The sequence below is a fragment of the Rhinoderma darwinii genome, chromosome 1 (genome assembly GCF_050947455.1).
Source record: "Rhinoderma darwinii isolate aRhiDar2 chromosome 1, aRhiDar2.hap1, whole genome shotgun sequence".
In the NCBI taxonomy this organism is placed as follows: Eukaryota; Metazoa; Chordata; class Amphibia; order Anura; family Rhinodermatidae; genus Rhinoderma; species Rhinoderma darwinii.
In genome coordinates, this window is record NC_134687.1 from 649869528 (window position 1) to 649886851 (window position 17324).

The 17324-nt window shown below is 42.9% G+C and overlaps 1 protein-coding gene across 1 annotated transcript; it reads left to right on the forward strand.

Annotated features, from left to right (window-relative positions):
* The first annotated feature begins 1166 nt into the window (after positions 1 to 1166).
* On the forward strand, positions 1167 to 15800 carry LOC142666898 (uncharacterized). The gene is made up of 5 exons (XM_075847071.1): positions 1167 to 1251; positions 1326 to 1701; positions 11734 to 11831; positions 11998 to 12109; positions 14612 to 15800. Exons 2-5 carry the CDS (start codon positions 1617 to 1619, stop codon positions 15736 to 15738), a joined length of 1422 nt encoding a protein of 473 aa, XP_075703186.1. The 5' UTR covers positions 1167 to 1251; positions 1326 to 1616; the 3' UTR covers positions 15739 to 15800.
* The last annotated feature ends 1524 nt before the right edge of the window (positions 15801 to 17324 follow it).

Here is a 17324-nt window from a genome sequence, read left to right on the forward strand (position 1 = left end):
ATACGCACTGGACTGCCGGGACCTTCCGTACATACGCACTGGACTGCCGGGACCTTCCGTACATACGCACTGGACTGCAGAGACCTTCCGTACATACCCACTGGACTTCCGGGACCTTCCGTACATACACACTTCACTGCCGGGACCTTCCGTACATACACACTGGGCTGCAGAGACCTTCCGTACATACACACTGGGCTGCAGAGACCTTCCGTACATACGCACTGGACTGCCGGGACCTTCCGTACATACGCACTTCACTGCCGGGTCCTTCCGTACATACGCACTGCACCTGCGGGACCTTCCGTACATACACGCTGCACTGCCGGCACATTCCGTACATACACGCTGGACTGCCGGGACCTTCCGTACATACACGCTGGACTACCGGGACCTTCCGTACATACACGCTGGACTGCCGGGACCTTCCGTACATACACGCTGGACTGCCGGGACCTTCCGTACATACACGCTGGACTGCCGGGACCTTCCGTACATACACGCTTGACTGCCGGCACCTTCCGTACATACACACTGCACGGCCGGGACCTTACATAAACCGTTGTTGGTGTCTGTCTTGCAGATGTGAACAAAGTGTCAGTCACCCGGTACAGAGAAGTACAATTACTATCCGGTAAAACAATCTACAAGGAATAGGGGAATACTGTAATAAATAAGAATTTTAGATGTCTCTGAAGATCCAGGATCTCTGGGGTAATTTCTAATATCTGTAAAAACTTATATTAGGGGTCTATTAATTCATAAAGGGCATCTGTCACATTGACCACCCGTCTGATCTGCTGGCAGCATATTATATAGCAGAAGGACCTGAGCAGATTGTGTCTCTCCATTCACTTCTATAGGAGTTACGGGAACCACCTAACCAGGCCACACAGAGGTGGAGCCGCATCTATCACACATTTCTGGCATATCCTGGGGGGAAATGTCCGTGTTGGGAATACCCCTTTATTCCATGTGGTGACGGCTCTGAGAAGATGTTTCTCTCAATGATGAATAAGTGAGGTTCTGTATGTCACACATGATGTTGTCCCCTGTATGATTTCCATCTTCTCCTTTCTTCATAAAGACGTCTGCTGTACTAGATCCTCCAGTTCCTCCAGTTTTCTCATCTTCTCCTCCACAACGTTCCTTCTCCTGAATGACCCACCAAGGATGGACAAGGACAGGAATGAGATGAGCAGAAGAATATTAGACTTCACCTTGGAGATCATCTACCTGTTGAGCGGAGAGGTAAACTTTTCTACATTTCTCTGCTCTTTATTATAGAACAAGCTTTATTCTTCAGACCTTCTCTCCATACACAGGAATACACATTAGTGAAGAAAACATCGGGTGACTGTACGACTCCCATCATCCATGAGTCAGGAGGATGGAGCAGTAGTCCCATCACAGAGCCTCCCCCTCACTCCCGGATACATGAGAAGAAGATCTTAGAACTGATCTACAAGATGACTGAGCTGCTGACTGGAGAGGTGACACTGCTGGGAATGCTGGGAAATTCTACAGTAACAGCACTGGAGGTGTCTGGGTGATGACTGTATCATTGTGTGTGTCAGGTTCCTATAAGGTGTCAGGATGTCACTGTCTATTTCTCCATGGAGGAGTGGGAGTATCTAGAGGGACACAAGGATCTGTACGAGGAGGTCATGATGGAGAACTACCGGCCACGCACATCACAAGGTAAGATATAGATATATAATTTATATATTATTTTTTGTTGAAGTGTTAATTTCATCGTGTGAAGTGTATATATAGACATGTGATTCCTGATCTCTGATCACACGTTCCTCGCTTTGCTGCAGTGCTGCACTAGGGAATGGTCACAGATTTGTTGTAGAAGTTTTCATATAACTGAATGTTGTTGTTTCTGCAGCAGGTACATGAATTTTTATGAGTTGGACAATCACATACATTTCTGCCACCATTTCCCCATGTGTGAACATAGTCTTATATAACCAGTGACTGATCTGCGCTGCTCTTATAATCTCTACAACATGAGGAGTGTAAAGTTCTACCATGTGGGAACAGCGGACATGACAGTCATGTGGAGATATAACAAAGGGTTGAATATCTTTGTAAAACACAATATACAGGGTCACTAGTAGTAATGTGGAATGTGGATCCAGGGATCTGTCCGATTGTCAGCCGGGGGCAGGGAGGTGTTTTCCACTTCATGTAGAATTGGGTCTCTGTCGTGTAAAGATTGTTTTTTTTACCTTCCTCTGGATCTACTGGGATTCGTTATGTATATTAAATACTTGCATTTCCCATAATTTAATAATTACAGTTGACCTTTTCTTAGAACTTTGCATTGTGCTGTTCCTCTGTTATTCCTCCTAGAAATGTATGAATTATATGACATCTAGGTGGTACCACCTGGGTGCGTGTCCATACAGTCTGACAATGTCCAGTCAGTGCTGACAATATCAGAAGGTGTAGGGACACGACTCTTTCACAAGGGGAATTGCAACACCCTTTTCTCAATTTAATCTTATATTTCCAGTAGGAATTACAGGGGACCGGCATAACGCAGAGTTCTGAGAAAGGATGCTCCAGAATTGTTGATTCATTGGGAAAACTTGTATGTAGTAAAACAGACATGTGAGGAGAGCCGACAAGTCCTCTATAAAGAGTGTTCTTTGCCTTCCTCTGGGTGAACTGGGGTTTTAAAGTTTAAACTTGATGGACTTAGACCTTGTTTAACCAACTAACTATGGAAGTATGTAAAATGTCTCTCTCTGTCTATCCCGATCAGCCCTAGCATTAAAACCACCTGTCTAATATTGTGTAGGTCACCCCCGTGCTGCCAAAACAGCTCTGACCCATGGAGACGTGGCGTGTCCATGGTATCTGGCACAAGACGTTAGCAGATCCTTCATGGACTGTAAGTTGTGAGGTGTGGCCTCCATGGATCGGACTTGTTTTTCTAGCACATCCTACAGATAATCGATCAGATTGAGATCTTGAGTATTTGGTGCCAAGTCAACCCCTTGGACTATTCCTGATCAATATTTACAGTGTGGCGGGGGCATTATCATGCTGGAAGAGGGCACTGCCGTTCGGAATAAAGCTGCCATAAGGGGGCACTTGTCTGCAGCAATGTTTAGGTAGGTGGTACGTGTCACATTTACATGAATGCCAGGACCAGCAGAACATTGGCCCGATCATGATACTGCCTCCACCGGCTTGTCCCATAATGCATCCTGCTGCCATCTCTTTTCCGGGTAAGCGATGCACCTTGCCGTCCACATGATGTAAAAGAAAACGGGATTTATGTGACCAGGCCCCCTTCTTCCATTGCCCAGTTCTGATGCTGTCTATTTTAGTGCTTTTTATGGTGGACGGGGGCAGCATGGGTGCTCTGACTGGTCTGTGGCTACATCTCCATACACAGTAAGCTGCGATGCTCTTAGTGATCTGACACCTTTCTATTATAGCTAGCAGTGACTTTTTCAGTAACTTCTCCTACTACAGTAACTCTTCTGCGGGTTGGGACCAGATGAGCTCACCACGCACAATAATGAGTCTTGACCGCCAATCATACCGGTTGTCCTTCCTTGGAGCACTTTTTGTAGTTACGAACCTTTACATACCAGAAACACCCCACAAGACTGGCAGTTTTGTGGATATTCTGACTAATTTGGCCCTTGTCATTTTACACTGTTCCGTGTTTTAAACACATTAACTTAAAGAACTGATTGTTCACTTTCCGTCTAATATCGCCCCCCCCCCCCCTGTCAGGCGCCATTGTCACGAGATCATCAATGTTCTTCACTTCACCTGTCAGTGGTTTTAATGTTAAAGAGGCTCTGTCACCAGATTTTGCAACCCCTATCTGCTATTGCAGCAGATAGGCGCTGCAATGTAGATTACAGTAACGTTTTTATTTTTAAAAAACGAGCATTTTTGGCCAAGTTATGACCATTTTTGTAGTTATGCAAATGAGGCTTGCAAAAGTCCAAGTGGGTGTGTTTAAAAGTCCAAGTGGGCGTGTATTATGTGCGTACAACGGGGCGTTTTTAATACTTTTACTAGCTGGGCGTTCTGATGAGAAGTATCATCCACTTCTCTTCAGAACGCCCAGCTTCTGCCAGATCACGCTGTGACGTCACTCACAGGTCCTGCATCGTGTCAGACGAGCGAGGACACATCGGCACCAGAGGCTACAGTTGATTCTGCAGCAGCATCAGGGTTTGCAGGTAAGTAGCTACATCGACTTACCTGCTAACGCCGATGCTGCTGCAGAATCAACTGTAGCCTCTGGTGCCGATGTGTCCTCGCTCGTCTGACACGATGCAGGACCTGTGAGTGACGTCACAGCGTGATCTGGCAGAAGCTGGGCGTTCTGAAGAGAAGTGGATGATACTTCTCATCAGAACGCCCAGCTAGTAAAAGTATTAAAAACGCCCCGATGTACGCACATAATACACGCCCACTTGGACTTTTACTTTTAAACACACCCACTTGGACTTTTGCAAGCCTCATTTGCATAACTACAAAAATGGTCATAACTTGGCCAAAAATGCTCGTTTTTTAAAAATAAAAACGTTACTGTAATCTACATTGCAGCGCCGATCTGCTGCAACAGCAGATAGGGGTTGCAAAATCTGGTGACAGAGCCTCTTTAAGGCTGATCGGTGTATATATGGAGGAGGACAGTGTGGTCTCGCAGAAAACCAATTACTGGTAAATGTACTGATAAATATTATTTTTGATATCATATTATTCGCCATAACCGCACCAGGGAAAGGAAACTTGGGGGTATATAACTGTAGAGCTTCCTCCAACACCTCAGTGGTTTCCCATCCCTTGTAAAGAGGAAACTTGGACTAGTTGTTATCCTTACTACAGGTACTTTGACGGAGGGTTCCGTCTCGTGATGTTTTGAATTCCATTATAATCGGGGATTATTGTTCCAGAGCAACGATTTGGTACTCTTTTGGTTGGCACGGGGCTCTTATAGTAGGACCCCTGCCGATTTCACGTGTATTCACATGCTTAGGAGGCAATTCCAATTGAATACAATGGCGGAGCAGGAAGCCGTTAGTTTCCCGCCATTCACTCTGGTAGGCCATTATAACACTGTGGCTTTCAAAGCACTGGGTGGTAGGGAGCACAACATTGTAATTTCAGCTCTAATCAGTAAACATAGAATTGAAGGTGTAGAGAGAAGAGTCTGATTATCCGCTTCAGGACTGAGCCTGTTTTGGCCTTCAGGACGAAGCCGATTTTTCAAATCTGACATGTGTCACTTTATGTGGTAAGAACTCCGGAATTCTTTTACCTATCCAAGCGATTCTGAGATTGTTTTCTCGTGACATATTGTACTTTATGTCAGTGAAAAAATTTGGTTGATAAATTCAATATTTTTTGTAAAATACACCAAGATTTGGAGAAAATTTGCAAAAATGTGCATTTTTCTAAATTGAAATGTATCTGCTTGTAAAACAGATAGTAATACCACACAAAATAGTTACTAGTTAACATTTCCCATATGTCTACTTTAGTTTGGCATCGTTTTTTGAACATTCTTTTATTTTTCTAGGACGTTACAAGGCTTAGAACTTTAGCAGCGATTTCTCATATTTTCAAGAAAATTTCAAAAGGCGATTTTTACAAGGACCAGTTCAGTTCTGAAGTGGCTTTGAGGGCCTTATATATTAGAAAGTCCCCATAAATCACCCCATTTTGAAAACTGCACTCCTCAAAGTATTCAAAATAGCATTCAGAAAGTGTATTAACCCTTTAGGCGTTCCACAGGAATTAAAGCAAAGTAGAGGTGAAAGTTACAAATTTCATTTTTTTTTTTTTACAAAATTCATTTGCAATACATTTTTTTCTATACTACAGAAGGTTTTACCCGAGAAATGTAACTTATTATTTGTTGCCCAGATTCTGCAGTTTTTAGAAATACCCCACATGTGGCCCTAGTGCGCTAATTTACTGAAATACAGGCCTCAGAAGCAAAGGAGCACCTAGTGGATTTTGGGGCCTCCTTTTTTTTTTTTTAGCATATATTTTAGGTACTATGTCAGGTTTGAAGAGGTCTTGTGGGGCCAAAAGTGACCTCATTTTGGAAATTGCACCCCTCAGGGAATTTATCTAGGGGTATAGTTAGCATTTTGAACCCAGAGTTTTTTTGCTAAATCTATTTGAATTAGTTTGTGAAGATGAAAATCTACTTTTTTTCTGAAAAAACTTAGAAATGTTACATTTTTTCAAGGAATAAGATAGAAAAACAACCCAACATATGTAAAGCAATTTCTCCTGATTACGGCAATATCCCATATGTGGTAATAAACTGCTGTTTGGACCCACAGCAGGACTCAGAAGGGAAGGAGCACCATTTGGATTTTGAAATTCTGATTTTGCTGGAATAGTTTTCAGTGCCGTGTCGTGTTTGAAATGCACTGGAGGGAACAAAATAATGGAAACCCCCGGAAAGTGACCCCATTTTGGAAACTACACTCATCAAGGAATTTCTAGGGGTAAAGTTAGCATTTTGACCCCACAGTTGTTTTGCTGAATTCATTGGAATTATTCTGTAAAGGTAAAAATCTACTTTTTTTTCTGAAAAAGGGTAGCCATTTTTAACCCGTTAGTGACTGCCAATACGCCTTCTCACGGCGGCCACTAACGGGCTTTATTCCGATGCATATGCCTTTTTACGGCACTGCATCAGAATAAAATTGCGGCGCCGTGAAGAGGGATAGCTCCCTGCTCTCAGCTACCGGAGGTAGCTGAGGGCTTGGAGCACAGTTTCTGGACCGTTGTTTGCGGTCCCCAAACTGGCGATTGCCGGTATTCAACAATGTATGCAGCGGTGTAAAATCGACATTTTTATCTCCTCTCACCACGAATGTTTGGTGAGAGGAGATAAAAAACTAACCTATTAGGCCTCCGATGCCAGCGATCGTGCCCCCCTTCTCTGCTTCCCCCCCTAGCTGCCGGGAAAAGAAATAAAATGGCGCGCGCGCGCATGCGCACACAGTCACAATAAGATTGCGGCGCCGTGCAGAGGGATAGCTCCCTGCCCTCAGCTACCGGAGGTAGCTGAGGGCTTGGAGCACAGTCTGGGGACCGTTATTTGCGGTCCTCAAACTGGCGATCGGCGGTACTCAACGAATACCGGCGATCGCCGTTACAATGAATGCAGCGGTGTAGATCTAACTTTTTATCTCCTCTCACCATGAATGTTTGGTGAGAGGAGATAAAAAACTAACGTGTTAGGCCCCCGATCGTGCCCCCGCCTTCACCCCCTCACCCCCCAACTGCCAGGAAAATGTAAAAAAAATGACGCACGCATGCGCTGTCACTGAAAGGCAGCTATTCTGCCTGTACATAGAAACTGATCAGGGACCGTTATAATTGGTCCCTGATCAGATGGTCTCTGTGATATACCTATTACAGTGACCATAGTCCCCCCATATTTTCAAAATACAGCACAGGATTTGTGCTCTTTCCCTCCCTCCTCTCACTGTAGTTGATCTGTGAGAGGAGAGAGAGAGATACTATACAAATATTGTGCTGTTTTACTGTAAAAAAAACGCACCAGATATTCACGTTCCTATATTACCTGTAATCACATCCCAGATTACCCGTAATCGCCCCAGATTACACGTAATCACCCCCCTGGTTTTTTTTGTTTGTCTTCTAAAAAAAAAAAAGTTATTTGTTATTATTAGTGTAGTGAACATGAATCGCAGAAGCTGCAGAATGTTCTCTGCAGAGCAGGCGTACGCCATGCTATGCTCTAGCAGTTCCGGCAGCAATACGGACACTGCGTCAGAAGCAGAACTTGGCTCAGAAAGCGACACTAGTTCTGCTTCTGCCACTGGACCCCCCAGCCATATGGTGGTGGACGACGCAGTCACCATTGAAGCGTCAGGAGCAGGGCCTACTACTGCAGTCCCTCCCGCAATTTGGGATCCTGCAATTGCTTTCTCCCCCCAAGTTTTGTCATTTACAGCGACTCCAGGCATCAACGCAGATGTCTAAAATTTTAGTCCCTATAATTTTTTTCAACTGTTTATAGGTGATCAGGTCCTGGAACTAATTGTCCAGCAGACAAACTTATATGCCAGACAATTTGGCACCCAAAATCCCAGGTCTTGCTATGCCAGAGGATGGATCTCCACAACAGTTTCTGAAATAAAAAATTTTTGGGAAGTTACCCTAAACATGGGCATAGTAAAAAAAACTTCTATCCGTTCCTATTGGGCTACCAGCGCTATCCATAGCACGCCTGTATTTTCAGCCGTAAGGCCCGAACGCGCTACGAATCAATAATGCATTTCATCCATTTTTTCTGACAATACACAAATCCCCCCCAAGAAGTGACCCAGCCTATGATCGCCTCAACAAACTGAGACCCCTTATCTCCCTCCTAAGTGACTCATTTTTCAATTTATACACCCCAGGCCAAAACTAGCGGTAGATGAGTCCCTTATGTCCTTCGAGGGCCATCTATCGTTTCGCCAATACATCCCCTCCAAAAGAGCCCGATACGGAGTGAAACTCTATAAGGTGTGCGAGAGCACAACGGGCTAAACCTGTGGCTTTTTCATTTATGAGGGCAGGGACCGCCACCTTAATCCCCCAGGATGCCCAGAGGATATTGGCATTAGTGGGAAAATTGTCTGGGAACTCATGGTGCCATTCCTACAAATAGGGTACCATGTGTGTACCGACAATTATTACACCAGTGTCTCCCTGTATAAGTCCCTCCATGCTGCTAATACAGGGGCCTGTGGGACGGTGCACAAAAATAGAGTCGGCTTCCCTCAACAACTGGTGTCCAGGCGACTAGTAAGGGGTGCGTCACTCTCATTTGCAAGTGACCAGTTGCTCGCTGTCAAATGGAGTGACAAAAAGGACGTGTACATGCTGACCACCGTGCATGAGGACACCACAGTGGCAGTGAGAGAAAGGGGCGCTACCTCTGATAAGAGGAAACCGGTCTGCGTGGTGGACTCTAACACGTTCATGGGGGGAGTCGATCTATCTGACCAGGTCCTACAACCGCTCAAGCGCAAAACTAGGGCCTGGTATAAAAAGGTAGCGCTCTACCTCATCCAAATGGCCACTTACAACAGCTATGTGCTCTACAAGACCCAGGGAACGCTCAGTTTCCTCCAATATCAGGAGAAAATTATAGAGCACCTCCTGCTTGACTCCCCCACACCTAGAGAATCCTTTGAGTCAGAGGATGTCAAAAGGCTCACTGAGCGCCACTTCCTTCACCCCGTCCCTGCCTCTGTGAACCAAAGATACCCCCAAGAGAGATGCCAGGTGTGCAGTAAACATAGAAGCGATTCCCGGTTTTACTGCCCCATGTGCCCTTCAAATCCAGGCCTGTGCAACTACCCCTGTTTTGAGACCTACCACACCGTTTCTAATTATTAATTTTATCTATAATTACACCACTTAAAGAATCTATCTAGGGATATAGTCTTTTGCAGGATTTATTAGAATTAGGCCGTGAAAATGAATATCAACATTTCTTCCACTAAAATGTTGCATTTTTTCAATTTCACAAAGCATAAAGGGGAAAATGCTGCCCAACATTTGTAAAGCAATTTCTCCCGAGTACGGCAATACCCCACGTGTGGTCATAATGGTTTTTCATTAGAAAGTAATTAACCGTTTCTGGACTGATCCATTTTTTTCTTTTCCTTTTTAGTTTTTTCCTCCCCGCGTTCCAAGAGCCACAACTTTTTTATTTTTCCGTCAATAGAGCGGTGTGAGGGCTTATTTATTGAGGGACGAGCGGTCGTTTTTATTGGTACCATTTTTTGGTACATACAACTTTTTGAGCACTTTTTATTACATTTTTAGGTAGAGCCAAGGTGACCACAAAACAGCGATTTTGCCGTTTTAAATTCTTTATTTTTCACGTGAGACGCTCCATACATCACCCCTCACACTAAGACATGCTATGTCGTGGTGCGCGAAGGGGTTAATGTGCAGCGGATGGTGCAGAGTGAAAATTAAAATTTTCCACTCATATACCATTTTAGTGCACTACATGTTATGCCCAGTTTGTGCCACTGAAGACAAATACCTCATAAAATATTAACTGGGTTCTCCCGGGTATGGCAATGCCATATCTATGGACGTAAACTGGTGTTTAGGCACGCTGCAGGGCTCAGAAGGGAGGGAGCGCCGTTTGTCTTTTGGGGCGCAGATGTAGCTTGGTAGTTCTGTTTGGGGTTTTACTGGTGTTTCAGTTTATAATGCGGGGGCATATGTTATCTATGCGGGGTACATCAGGGTATAATAATGCAGTAAATACATAATAATCCGCGGATATGTGTCCAGTGTCGCACTGATAAATGGTGCCCGATCTTATCCGCTTTTGGACACTCTGCATATTTTGCATCGCCATATTCTGAGAGCCAGAACTTTTTTATTTTTTCTCCACCGGAGCTGTGTGAGGGTTTATTCTTTGCGGGACAATCTGTAGGTTTTCATTGGTACCATTTTGTGGTACCAGAAATTTTTTGGATCACGTTTTATTCCATTTTTTGGCAAGCAAGGTGACCAAAACCTATCAATTCTGACAATGTTTTTTATTTGTTTTTTTATGGCCTTCACCCTGGGCTATAAATGACCATTTTACTTTATTCTGCGGGTCGATACGATTACGACGATACCATATGTATATAATTTTTTTTATGTTTTGCAGCGTTTGTGCAATAAAATCACTTATTTATAAAATAAATTATTTTTTGTGTCACCATATTCTGAGAGCGATAACTTTTTTTATTTTTTAGTCAAAAAAGCAGTGTAAGGGCTTGTTTTTTGCGGGACGGGATGTAGTTTGCATTGGTACCATTTTGGCGTATATGCGACTTTTTGATCACTTTTTATTGTATATTTTGGGAGGGTTGGTAACCAAAAAATTGTGATTCGGGCACTGTTTTTAGTTAATTTTTTTTCGCGGTGTTCACCGTGCGGGAAAAATAATATTATAGTTTTATATTTGGGGTCGTTACGAACGCGGTGATGCCAAATATGTGTACTTTTTTTAACGTGTTCATTTTTTTCCTATAATAAAAGACTTATTATAGGAAAAAAAGCATTCTTTGTTTATGTCACTTCTAACTTTTATTTTTACACTTATTAAAATAATTTTACTATCTTTTTTTTACTTGTCCCACTAGGGGACACTTAGAATTGCAGCTCTGATCGCTGCTGGAACACATTACACTACACACGTAGTGTAATGCATTCCAACTGTCATTGTGACGTGACAGTCACACTGACAGGAAGCATCGGAGGACCGGCCGGAGGCTGCTCCTCCGAGGCTTCCGTACATGGCAACCCAGAGGTCATTGTCTGGCCTCTGGTTGCCGTGATAAAAATCGCGAGCCCCCGCAAATGCATGTGGGGGGCTGCCGATCCGCTGTAAACCTCTTCAATGTGGTTATCGCAATCGACCACTGCATCGAAGGGGTTAATTGCCGATTTCAGCGGCGACAGGCCGCTGATCGGCAACGGGGAGAGTAGGGCAGACGCCCTGCGCAGTTAACCGCCGCTGCGGTGTAGCGCCACACGGCATTTAACTGTTAAAGCGCTGACGTAACTGCACGCCCAGGTGCGCGAAGTTACTGCTCACCTGGACGTGCATTTACGCCAAGGTGCGGGAAGGGGTTAAATAGACAGATATATACAGTAGTCATGTATTCAGTCACTGTGTGTTTCCTACAGATGGATCCAGTAGGAGAAACCCACCAGAGAGATGTCCCAGTCCTCTGTATTCCCAAGACTGTCCAGAGGAAAATCACAATGTCCCAGAGAATCATCAGGTAGATGAAGCTGAGTCGTACACCAGATCTATATAGGGGGGTGTGGAGCTTTTTGGTCCTGCGGTCATAGATGGGGTCATAGATTTTGGTGGTTTCTTATGTTGATCTGTTAGATTCTTCACACTCTCTGCTGTATTGTACTGAATTGTTACATATGTGAAATCAGGGGGAAGATCTGACTAATATTAAAGCAGAGGATGAAGAAGAAGAGCGGGTGAGGGGCGATCAACCGTGTAACAGTGAAGTGGACGAGGAAATTCCAGAAGGTGTTACCACAGGTAAGTAATAATGAATTTAGAAAGTGAATGTGAGGTTTGTTAAGGTGGGGTTCCTCCTTAGTCCTACATTACAGTAACATTTCAAACAATGTGTTATACATAGTGCAGGACCTGAGGGAGCTGTGACTGCACATAGAAGTTCTCTACAAGGTGTTCTTTGAATCCGGTCATGCACTAGGCTTAGTCAGATTTTGGGGGCATCCGCTGCGATTAACAGCTGCACTAAAAGCCGGGATTTGAGAAAACCCAGTTTAACTACTTGAGCACCGAGATCACTACTAATAAGCGGCTCTCGTTGACATTTCCGGCTTTGCGCTATGTGTGAAACAGTGTCTTTTTTTTTTTTTTTGTGGCGTTTTTCCTGACTCTTTTTTTTTTTTCAGGCAGTTGTTGCATGAATTTGTAGTAAAATATAACATGCACTGCACACAATGGGTGTTTTGCTTCCGTGGCATTTTTTTCAAAACGCAGCCTGCTTCTCTATAGAATCTGAAAAACGGCAGAAAAAAATGTTACAAATGTACGAATGAAAACCCCCCAAAATACTCCAGATGAAACGCTTATAAAACACGCGTGAATTTTATGGCGTATTTAGAACTCAAGAATTGACGCGCAGCATATTTATTGCAAATTTCTGCGACTATTTCCATGAGGCTTTCAGAAATTCATGCACAGAAACTTTTCTATTCACATGAGGTACCGGTGCAGAAGTTTCTGTAACAAATCTTCCTTTGAATTTACTATAAATGTCAGTACATTGTGGAGGAACTACATATCGCCAATCGCTTACATTTTGCGGGAAAGGGTTAAACATCATTTTGTTATAGTCAACGACAAAAAACATACATTTTGGTACTTTTTTGTAATTTATTTGGTACAACCATTACTAATCCCCTAATAATAACATCTGAGAAGAAAGATCTTCATTATCGTTCTATATTTAATATGGGACCGGGACAAGAATTGAGGAACTATTAGAAAACACACAAGGTCCCCATGACCACTCTGCACACAAGTCACAAGGGGATTTTTTTTTCTATTTGAGGGTAATCTAATCTTCGAGATCCATGATTATTAGGAAGCTCATATTTCACTTGTAATTCTTGTACATACAAAGATGTTTCAGTGATGATCACCTGCACTCAGAGGCCACTTCACTAGGTCCACCTTATTAGTACTTGATAGGACCCTCTCTCCCCTTAGAGCAGCCTGAATTCTTAGTGAAATTATATTACAATGTAGTGGGAACCTTCATTACAGTTTCTGATTGATAACCTCACTCTGTCTATTCCACTACATCCTAAAGATGTTCTATAAAATTGTGATCCGGTGACTGTCCAGCCATTAGGGTATACAGACCTCATTATCATGTTCGTGAATTCAGCCAGAGATGTGTGTTTTGTGTCATGAAGCATTATCTGTGGTCAAGATTAGATTGTCAATGACAATATTAGATTCCTGCAATGAAGTGATTCCCAATTGGTGTTAAAGGGTCAAATGTGTTGGCAGAGGACAGGTGGGATTGTCAGACAGGGTAATTGGTTTTTTAAATATTTTTTGTTTTTTCAAGTTAAGGTTTATGTAATAAAAGTGGTGACCGAATGTTGGCCAGAATCTTGGACTTAATCATTGAGAGATTTTAAAGCGCACCTATGTTTTTATCAAAAAGTTCAAAATAGTCATGCTACTCAGTCTCCTACGATGTTATGATGTCGTACCCGCATTTTAGAGCTTTGAAAAATCTTTCAAATAAAAGCAAAACTGTACAATTTTGCAGTGATTTTTGTAGAGTCATGGCATAATGCCAGGATTTCCTGCGATTCTCCGCAAAAAGTCAAATTTGTAGCGTAACATGAGATCCCTGTACATGCCACTTATTAGTTATTATTGAGAAATACTTGCAGCAATCGTTAGACATCTAGGGCAAAGTGCCCATGGGAGTCAGAAATGTTGTGACTTCAGGAATTCTTTTTAACAAATCTGAGAGAGTTGCAAGCAGCTACTGCAAGGATTACATGAGAGAGTTCAGTCAGGCTAAGAGTACAGGGAGCTTTAGCAGAGAGAGGCATCTCCATTTTCTGCAGTCTGTCTACTCTTCTCTGTAACTAGAGACTGAATATGCAGGACAACCGAGGGTGGACAGCAAATTATAGAAAAGGAGTCACCTATTGGCAGTGACTTCATGCAGACTTTGCAAGGATAAAACAGTATTATTTTGAAAATTAAAACAAGTTTTTAATGAAGAGTCCATTTAAAGTGTTTTTTTTTAAGATTTATAAGGCTGGAATTAGGCATTCCATTTTGTGGCAGTATTTGGTTCAGTTTTTTTTTAGCCAAATCCAGTGGTGGTTTTGAAGGGAATGGCTCAAATCTTTCCTTCCTGCTGGATCCACTTCTGATTGACTATAAAAAAAACTGCATGCAGCCGAATAGGTCATAAATGTGTCTACTTTGTGTTTTGAAAAGTATAAAAATCACAAAATCCATTTTTAATCCTAACAGAAGATGCCAATGAAACCTCGATCAATTATGAAGTAGAAGATGAAGATATGAAGCTGCAGTCTTCAGGAGACAACCTGATTACCATTAATGTACAGTCAGGACTTCATAGTAAAGATCTGTTATATATTTCCCCTAATCATGAGGAACCTTCAACTGACCAATCCCAGATTATTACCACAAGTAAAGCTCAGAAACGGGGTAAAAGATTTCAATGTGGTAAACAGGTCACAAAAATCTCAGGTCTTTTTAAGCACAGAAGAATTCACACAGGGGAGAAGCCGTATTCATGTTCAGAATGTGGGAAAAGTTTTACATACAAATCACATCTTGTTATACATGAGAGAAGTCACACAGGAGAGAAGCCGTATTCATGTTCAGAATGTGGGAAATGTTTTACATACAAATCACATCTTGTTATACATGAGAGAAGTCACACCGGAGAGAAACCGTATTCATGTTCAGAATGTGGGAAATGTTTTCCATATAAATCAAATCTTGTTATACATGAGAGAAGTCACACAGGAGAGAAACCGTATACATGTCCAGAATGTGGGAAATGTTTTACATATAAATCCTATCTTGTTACACATGGGAGAAGTCACACAGGAGAGCAGCCACATTCATGTTCAGAATGTGGGAAATGTTTTACAGATAAATCACATCTTGTTAAACATGAGAGAAGTCACACAGGGGAGAAGCCATATTCATGTTCAGAATGTGGGAAATGTTTTACAGATAAATCACATCTTGTTAGACATCAGAGAAGTCACACAGGAGAGAAGCCATATTCATGTTCAGAATGCGGGAAATGTTTTCCATATAAATCAAGTCTTCTTGTACATGAGAGAATTCACACAGGAGAGAAGCTGTATTCATGTTCAGAATGTGGGAAATGTTTTACAGAAAAATCAAGTCTGGTTAACCATGAGAGAAGTCACACAGAAGAGAAGCCGTATTCATGTTCAGAATGTGGGAAATGTTTTACAGATAAATCCCATCTTGTTATCCATGAGAGAAGTCACACAGGAGAGAAGCCATATTCATGTTCAGAATGTGGGAAATGTTTTACACAAAAACCACATCTTGTTAGACATGAGAAAACTCACAGAGGGGAGAAGTCATTTTGATGTTATATATATGTGGAAAATGTTCTCATGGAAATACAATATATATATTTTTTTTTTATAAATTCTTTCTTTATTTGCTTTTTCAAACAAGGAACATATCAAGCAAGGGAGCAAAAAAGAAAAACGGGGGAAGGGACAAGGGCACATAGGCCCAAGATATTGCATCAAATAATTTCCAAAATCATATATGCGACATTAGGTACAGAGGAGGGGTAAGGACAGGGGAGAGAAAGGAAAAGGGTGGGGAATGGAGGAGGGGGAACACAAAGGTACATGATCCAGAATACAATTCAACAACGTCTGAAATTTCAGCTGGTCATGATGGTCCGATATTCTGGAGGGTCCTGATAGACAATCCTATGGGACCAAGTCTTGGAGAAGCTGCCAGGTCTGTTAGTCAACTGAGATGTAAGGTCTTCCATGCGCTTAATTTCCTCTATTTTATGAAACCACAGTCTGAGAGGGGGGGGGGGGTGTTCCGTACTTTTCCACAGAACAGGTACACAAGCTTGAGCACTGTTAACTAAGTGTCGAAGAATAGACGTTTTGTATATTGGAAAAGGAATGCCGCTGAGATGAAGCAGAAAAAAGGCTGGAGTAAAAGGTATGGTGTGGTCAGAGAAAGAGGAGGTTATTTTCCAGACTTCCTGCCAGAAATGAGACAACACTGAACAATCCCAGAATGTATGGAGAAGGGTCCCTTCAGAAGACCCGCAGCGCCAGCAAAGAAGAGATATTGGGGAACATAACATGGAGTCTAGACGGAATATAGTACCATCGAGATAAAAGTTTATATTCTGCCTCTTGGATACGACTAGAAATTGACGATCCATTAGTTAAATCATAAATCCTGGTCAATTGGGAGTAAGAAAGAGAGAAATTCAAATCCCGCTCCCACTTGTCCACAAAAGGAGGCGGCGGCTGTGTCGAAGAGGAGCTCAACATGGCATAGATAGGGGAAAGGGCATGTCGCACCGGGCCCGTTCCCGAGCAAAGGGTTTCCAATGGAGTGACGGAACAGGACAGGGGGGTGGGAGGGAGACAAGGAAATGATGGATTTGGCTTGCCTTCCAGAATCCCAAGGGACAAGAGTCCACAGTTGAAGCGAGAGCTTCCAAGGTCAAACAAGATTCCCCTGTCAAAAAATGGATGGCTTGATATCGTCGAAAAGACGCACATCTCTGAAAAACGGTCCGACAGGCTCGGTGTGAAGGAAGGATGGCCCAATATCGGGAGTAACGGAGAAGGACGGGGTAGAAGTTGGGACCCAGTAGAGTTTCTGATTATTGTCAAGGTAGTGGAAACGGTAGCGTGAGATGGAGAGGGCAAATAAATATTGGGAAGCCAGGGCAATATGTGGAGAGGCGAGGAGCAGAAGTGTGATTCCAATATAACCCAAAGTTTGATATCAGCATTATGTTGCCAATCCACTAGCCTAGTGAGGTGGATAGCCCTATAGTATGCATAGATATCAGGTAATCCAATTCCCCCCTTTTGTTTGGGTCTATAGAGCAATGACTTTGAGATTCTGGCTGTTTTATTATTCCACACAAATATGGAGAAGAGGGAGGTAAGAGCCCTGAAGA